The 7849-nt window shown below is 52.1% G+C and overlaps 1 protein-coding gene across 2 annotated transcripts in view; it reads right to left on the minus strand.

Moving 5' to 3' along the window:
• Window positions 1–3423: 3423 nt before the first annotated feature.
• The window catches only part of PITX2 (paired like homeodomain 2), a 14439-nt gene continuing 10013 nt past the window's right edge, over window positions 3424–7849 (minus strand). The window contains exons 1-3 of one of the 2 annotated variants that reach the window (XM_015623733.2): window positions 7477–7843; window positions 6578–6783; window positions 3424–4744 (exon numbers count right to left, since the gene is read on the minus strand). In XM_015623733.2, the coding sequence (XP_015479219.1) occupies window positions 4181–4744; window positions 6578–6783; window positions 7477–7708 (1002 nt within the window). In that variant the 5' untranslated portion in view covers window positions 7709–7843 and the 3' untranslated portion in view covers window positions 3424–4180. Of the gene's footprint in view, window positions 4745–6577; window positions 6784–7476; window positions 7844–7849 lie in introns of those variants that run through there. The other variant, XM_015623734.3, reaches the window with a different exon arrangement.

Genomic DNA, 7849 nt, shown 5'->3' on the forward strand with positions numbered 1-7849 from the left:
CCTTCCAAGTTTCTGGATTATTGACTGTTACGCTCTATCGGGTGCCTAATATCCAGACCTACATGTGTAATACGCGTACCAAAGCAGACATTTAGCAAGGTAAATTATATGTCCCGAAAAAGCGTGTTAGCGCCAGCGACCTGGGCCGGTTCCCTGTCCTCCCTCCTTGTCTTAAGCCGGCATCTGAGATCCCCCCACGCCACTCGCACACCCCCCGCAACCCCGTCCTCGGCGGCGGGGGAAGGAGAACTGCAAACCTGCAAACGCCGTCGTCCCCGCTCCACAACGGAGTATTCTTGAAAGAAAAAAATGTCCCCGAAACGCGGCTTTATTGAAGAAAAAAAAAACAAACAAAAAAACAACCCAACAACAAACTCTTCCCCGGGCTCAGATGTCAACTATTTTCCCTAGGTAGTTACTTGCCTCCAAAATGCTAATGAATGTCTAAGAAAAAAAAAAAAAAAAAAGTTCTTTTATTTTATAGGTAGAAACAACTGTACAGGTATGTAAAGATCGGTATCTCGCTGGTTTGGGAAAGTACACGCGGATGAGCGCGCACGCACTAAAAACAAAGCAAGGAGAGGACAACGGGAAGCACAGACAATAACCAAAAGGAGATACATCCATATCTGCTCGTCATTTTGACCTTTGTGAAGGCGAAGCACTCCGATCCGACGGGACTCGCGCACGCCGCCGGGGTTCAAAGTGCGGGAAGGCACCGTCCGAAAACAAAAGAGCGGAGCGGGGCCGCGACACGGCCCCGGGACACCAGCGCGGGGAGAGGGAGCCCGGGGATCCCCCGGGCCCGCCTGGAAGGGGCGCGCTCCCGGCTCCGGTCGGGGGTGCTGGGGGCTGCCAGGGCCAGCGGGACTGTGGATTGGGATGTGGATTGGGATGTGAATTGGGAGGCAGACGGCGCTGCCCGCTCGCACGCCCGGCGCGGGGGGTTGCGCAGCGGGCGGCCTGAATAGGCCTTTCGGAGGGGCGAGGGGGGTGCGAGGGGGTGTGAGCCCCTTGTTTAACCACTCTCCGCCCCGCTTCTGCAAATAGATATTTTGCAAATTCCCCATTTCGTTGTGGCTTTTTCTCCCCCTCTGTGCGGCCTCCATTGTTCCAGGTTCACACTGCCACCGCCGATAAGGAGAAGAAAAGCGCCCGGGAAAAAAAAAAAAATTAAAAAAAATAAAAAAAACCGGCACCACGACCCAAGATTTTGATTTACGACCTAATCAAAACATTATATCTTTGGTCAAGTGGCGCAGAAAAATGATGACCCTCAAGGCTTCAGCTAGGGGGAGAAAGAAATTCAGATTACTCTCGGAGTGATTTATATCCTCTCTGAGCGGTCACGTTGATTTTTCATCGTTTGAGCCATTACACAGTAGAGTGAAAAACTCTGATTCAATTTTTTTTTTTTTTTTTGGTCCGGAATCGGTATATATTATTCTTCTAAATATATATGCGTATACTATGTATTGTGTATCTAATATTTCTCCACGCACACACAGATTGTACATATATATACCGACATTTTATATGTGTGTATATATATTTATAATTATATTTATAACAGAGGACTATAAATAACCAAAGCACCGAGAAGAAACGAGAGCCGAAAAAGGCGTGTAAAATACCATGCTGATACCCGCAGCGATCCGTTCGCTGATTTCCAAGCCCGTCCCGACGAGAAGGTTTGGGCAGAAAAGCTTTCTCGTTTCTCCAGCTCCCCTGATCCCGGAGGGGGCTCCGGGCTGCCAGCCCTTCGCCGCCGTCACCCTCAGACTTTTCGCCCGCAGCCCAGTGAGGAAGAGGAAGAGAAGAAGGAGGAGGAATGGGACATTTTTGGCAGCCCCTGGCACTCACCCGGGTGAGGTGTTGACACGGTGCGGAAAAAACGAGGGGAGCGGAGTTGGGTCGGGGAGGCGGCGAGGCCGGACAAGCAGGCGGGGGCTTCCCGCCTCCCCCCGTCCCAAGCACCGAGGTTCTTTCTCTGCACTGACCCCCTGGCAAGAACACACAGAGGAAAAGGAAACAGAAAGACGCGTAAAATAATTTTAAAACCCCCAAACTCGCAACAAAATAAGAGACAAAAAACCAAAACCTAATAAAAATGTGATGAGGAAGAAAAAAAGGAAAGAAAAAAAATAAAAATAAAGGGTGTTAAAAGAAATTAAAAAAGGGGCGGGGGGGTGGGGAAGTGGAGGCTGGGGTTTGCCCACGCTGCAAGTGGACCCACGGGAGAGTATCCTGATTTCGTGTGGAGGAAGCATTTTCCTCGTGGGAAAGCGCAGGTCGCTGACCTCTCCCCTCTCCCCTCTCCCTCTCTTCTCTGCTCCTCTTCCCGACCAAGCGCTGGAGGGGAAGGAACCCCCTCCAGCGTGTCCGCCCACCCCCGGGCCACCTCGGCCGCTCCTCCCGACCTCACAAAGGCGCGCAAGGAGCGCGCAAAGGCCGCTCAAGGATTAAGCTCGCTCTCACCGCATAGAGTTTCCTCCCTGCAGTCCCCTGCGCCCCTCGCCAGTTTACGCTCCTGCGGAATTTCTTCGTGTCTCGATATTCCTGCAGGATCCTGCGGCTGCCCACCCTCTCGGCAGCCCCTCCTCGCCCGCCCGGGGTGTGAGCCGATGGGAGGGCCGAGCAGCAATTCATCTTGATTTGTTTCAATTGTCTGGCGATGGCAAAGTTATAATCCTGTATAATTTCACGAACAAGCAGGTTGAGAATGAATGGGTCAATATTATTTAAAACAAAACACACGAGAGCACGACCTTTCCCTTCAACGACGTGTTGCAGCACGAAGTCGCAGGAAACTCGGGCTAACCTCTCACCCCCCGCGCTCCACGGGGTTGCGGTTATTTGGGCTGCTCTTTGTTTCTCTTCATGTCTGAAAGGGGGATTTGGAAATAGAAATGTAATATTACATGAAGGATCTCCCCGCTAAAGGGCGAGAAGGTGGGCGCAGGGGCGGCAAAGGGGACAGATTATTTTGAACAGGAGCAGTTTGTTTGCAAGCTGGCCTTTTAAAATTCCCCCTCCCCCCCTTTTTTTCCCCCCACCACTCCCTTTTCTTTAATGTAATAAAAGCTTCCTTCACAGGAGGACAAATTTATGCCCGAGATACAGCAACTTAGTGGCTGGTAATTCTCGAGTCCAGCGATGTCAAATAATCCAGCTTTTCTGGGCTGTGTGGGGAAATAAAAACAGCCAAGGGGTACAAGTCCCATGTTTCTCTAGTATGCAACGTTAGAGCGAGGGATATTTTTTTTTTTAATGAGGAAAAAAAAGCGCCAGCATGTATTTGCATTGCAAAAGCACTACCCCGAATTGCCAGAGAACGAGATCCAGTGTCAGCTATCAGTCAATCACTGCAGACTAGTTGCTGCTGCGCAGCTTGGCTCAATAAATAAAAAATCCAGACAAAACTGTATGCTGTATATTTTACTCCCATGAAATAAAACACATTTTTTTTTAAGGTTGCTGAAAAGTAAAACAATAATATTGTACGAAATGTTATACACAGGGCATGTTTTACATTGCAATATCAGAAACATCATTGCATCCACCAGAGGTACTATTCTAAAACTGATATTCACACAATTTTTTTAATAATTATATGTTAGAAACATACAGTGTCGCATTTAGTATATACATTCCCTTGCTCGCAAGCGAAAAAGTCCTAATCGCTTCTGTGTAACATGCTTTATTTTAAAGCCTAACCTTTTAAAAACACTGTTGTGATATTACTAACAACTGCTTTTATAAAATTAATTTGACATTTCGATATATATACATCCTTTCAGTCATTTTTATGTTAACAATGCTAAACTTAAAAAATAACAAGCTTATAGTAACATTAAAATGTCATATCATATCCAGTCAAACATTTGTCCATATATATATATATATATATGTCCTTGTAACTGTTGAAATACTCTTAGTGAAAGAAAGATCTCAGAATTTGTAGGAGGTCCTTTGAAAACAAAGGAACTATCTTATTTCAGTGGTTTCCTCTTTTTTTTTTTTTTTTTCTCTCCTCTCTCTCTCTCTCTCTCTCTCTCTCTCTCTTCCTCTGATTTTTCCTCCTTTCTCTTTCTCTCTAGTGCCCATTACTTTCTAGTGAAATTCTCAGTCTCTGCGGGAAATGGGGAGGGATTCCCACGCAGTTTTCTACTTGGATGTTTCACACGGGTCTGTCCACCGCGTACTGGCAAGCGCTCAGGTTGGAAGCGGGGTTCTGCACACTGGCATAGCCAAAACTGGAGTGCTGCTTGGCTTTAAGTCTCAGACTCGCCAAGCTCGAGTTACATGTGTCCCTATAAACATACGGAGGTGTCGGAGGAGCATAAGGACAGGCTGGCGTTGGCACTGCAGAATTCAGGGAGGGATTGCTCAAGTTGTTCAAGTTATTCAGGCTGTTGAGGCTGGAGCCGGGCACCCCGGTGACTGCAGAAGGTACCATGCTTGAAGACATACTCATGGAGGATATGGAGTTTGGAGGGGAGAACATGCTCTGAGAAGACAGAGGGTTGACATTCATGGAGTTGAAAAAAGGAAAGCTTTTGGTGGAGAGGGAAGCGGAGGTCAGGCCCTTGGCTGCCCAGTTGTTGTACGAGTAGCCGGGGTACATGTCATCGTAGGGCTGCATGAGGCCGTTAAACTGCGGACCGAAGCCGTTTTTGCAAAGCTCGGCTTGCTGGTTCCTTTCTCTCTTTCTCCATTTGGCTCTGCGGTTCTTGAACCAAACCTTTGGAAACGGGGGGAGAGGGAGGGAGGGAGATGCGAATTAGTCAGGAACTACCATCACCACCACCGCAACCCTTTGCAGGTTCTCGGGGCAACAGCCGAGCCTGTCCGTATAGAAGTCATATATGAAAGTTTGTACGAATATACATATATATATATATATGAATATATCTCCATGTATAGGTTCACCTCCTCCTCTGTGGAGCCCTGCACTGGGCCGAGGCAGGGGTGCGCTGCCGGGACAGCTGAGCATCCTCGGGGCCGCCCGGGTTTAGCAAGGCAGACCCGTGGCCGCATCATTCCACCCTCACCACGGCCCCCCCGCTCCCCCTCCCAGTTCCCCCCGCAGCTCTCCACATAATTTGTGATGCTCTAATTCGGGCCACGGAGGCTAAAGCTTCCTTCTTATTCTCTCCTTTCTATGCTGCCGCCCCTTCATTCCTCTCTTGGGGTTTTTTTCGCCCCCTCCCCTTCTCTTGGCTTTTTCTGTACTGCAGCCATCCAGGAAAAATACAAAAGTGCAAAAGCGAGAGTAAAACTCTTGGAAACCCGCGGAATATTTAAGCCGATAGTACGGGAAAGGAGTGGGGAAGTCAGCAGCTAATAAATCCTTGCTTCAGTTTGTTAAAGCTACAAGTTCCTCTAGCGTGAAAGCTTCCAGAACCGAAAAACACTTTCTAAACAAACTTGTTCGACTGCTCTTTGGAGGGGGGAAATAATGGGGGTGGGGGGGGGGGGGGGGGGGGAAGAAAAAAACAAAAAAGAAAAAACCCCACCATTTAACAACGTGCTAAATGAGATCTAAGGGACCCTCCCCGCTCAGACAATGGAAAAACGTGCCCTTTCCCAATCCACATCTGGGTGTCTGACCCGTCGGGCAGCCGCCAGCAGCCGCCTTACCGTGTGTATTGAAACCACCCCGGGGTGTTTGCGGTAACCCCCACCCCGGTCCAGCCGGGCGGGGGCCGCCCGGGCACCACGGGGACGGGCCCGTCTGGCGGAACCGCGCGGACCCGTACAAAAACTTCCGAGAAAGCCGCACGGCGACCGACAGCGCTCCGTGCTCCGGGAGGATACCGGGCTCGGCCGGGCCCCGCTCTTTCCTCGTGGCTGCCCCGGCGCCAACACCGCCGGACAGGGGCTGAGAGCCGGCCCCGCTCGCTGCCTCCCCCGGTTCTCACTGTCTCGCTTTCCTCAAGCGACCTCAGGGAGAGGATTTATGCGGGATTTCCGAAAATATGGAGGTTCGGCCGGTTTACAGGCTTCTTTTTGTGCGCGTTGGGGTTTGTTGTTTTTCTTTTTTTCCCCCCCAGCGCGGCGTTTGCAGGCGAGCAGGATCCGGCCGCGGTATCTCTGCAGCGCCGCGATGGTCTCATAAATCTCAGAGGGGGGTAGAGGGTGGAGAGAGACGCTCGTCGAATTGTGAAACCCAAAGAAATAGAAAATGCAAGGAAGGGCACGTTGGGGGTGCCTCGGAGTGAAGCAAAAGCTCTTGTGTATTTTACATCTTTTTCTCATTAGAGACAGCGCAGGTTGCAGCCTGTTCCAAGTCGCTCTCTTGGCTAATGTTTTCATTAGCGTTTCGATCAAAAGGAGAGGGACGCATTGCACGGTGAGGGCGAAACGTGCAGCAAACCATATTTCAGAGACACTGAGAGAGATCCCAATCTGTCTCGCTTTGACAGAAATGTCCTGCTCTGCCCTGCTTTTGTGCAAAGGCTCTGAAGTTTACATACAAGGCGAAATCGAAAGCAGCTGCGAACATTTCAGCCCTCCTTTCCTTTCCCAACCCACCCTGACCCCCGTTGCTCCGAGCCGGAGTGTCAGGACTTACCCTAACCCTGGCCTCGGTGAGGTTGGTCCAGACGGCGATCTCCTCCCGGGTGGACATGTCCGGGTAGCGATTCCGCTGGAAGGTGGCCTCCAGCTCCTGCAACTGCTGGCTGGTGAAGTGAGTCCGCTGCCGCCGCTGCCTCTTCTTCTTGGAGGGGTCCTCGGGCCCCGCATCCTCATTCTTGCTCTGTTGGCTCTTATCCTTCTCTATGAGTGGGGGAAACAAAAAAGAACAAGGCGGAAAACGAAGGCGCCTCAGCCTCCTCAGCCTCCTCTCCAGCGGCTGGGGAAAAGCGTGTCCCCAGCGCTGCTGGATCCCGCAGACTGCCCCGAACGCGACTCGACGCTGTAATGATTAACCCACGCCGGCCTCCCGCCTCCGCGGCTGCTCCGCGTCCCGCGGGCACCCACGGGCGGCTCCTCCCGGTGGAGCAGCCACAGCAGGGGCAGCGGGACGGAGCCGCCTCTCCGTAGGCAAGCTTTCTGCCTATGTGCATCCATATTATTCTCCCGACTGCATACACGTAATTCGTTTTATTTGCTTACCTACACCCGTTTTATTCGCCCGCCTGTAACAATATTGTTTGTCCGTATATACCCCTATTTGTCAGTCTGTATCGATATTACTCGCCCACGAACTCCCCACGTTGTCTGCCGATCTGTGTCCATGTATAGCAGTACACATGCTACTCGCCTATCCTTACGTATGCCATTATCTTTCTATACGCCGAAACACTGCACTCGAAAAAACACGAAACGCATCTCGGCTCGGGTGCGGGACGCTCCCGGGCAGAGGGGCGGCGGCGCATCGCGGTCCGCGGGGCTGCCAGCCGGGCCGGAGCAGGACAGGGCGGCGAGGCGCCCGTCGGGCTGAGGTCCCTGCCTCTCACCCCCTCTTACCTGCGGCCTCGGGGCTGGAGGTGTCGGAGATGGTGTGCACCTCCAGCCGGTGCTTGGCGGACTCCAGGGAGGAGCGCGCCTGCCCCGGCGCCAGCGCCGTCGCCATGGCCAGCGCGGGCTGGTGGTGATGGCAGGATGATGAAGAGGAGGATGAGGAGGAAGGTGAGGAGGAGCACAGCTTATTCCCGGCTCCCAGGCGCTCCAGGCTTAACGGGTCCTTCATGCAGTTCATCGGCAAAAGGACGCCAAAGTCTACGTGCGCGCCTGGGGGGTCGATAGGAGAAGGTGTGCGTGTGTCTGTAGGTGTCGGTACGTGTAGGAGGGTCCGCGCAGCGCCCCCTCCGCGGACGCGGAGCAGCCCCGCGGCTCCGGG

This window comes from Parus major, chromosome 4 (assembly GCF_001522545.3).
Source record: "Parus major isolate Abel chromosome 4, Parus_major1.1, whole genome shotgun sequence".
Taxonomy (NCBI): Eukaryota; Metazoa; Chordata; class Aves; order Passeriformes; family Paridae; genus Parus; species Parus major.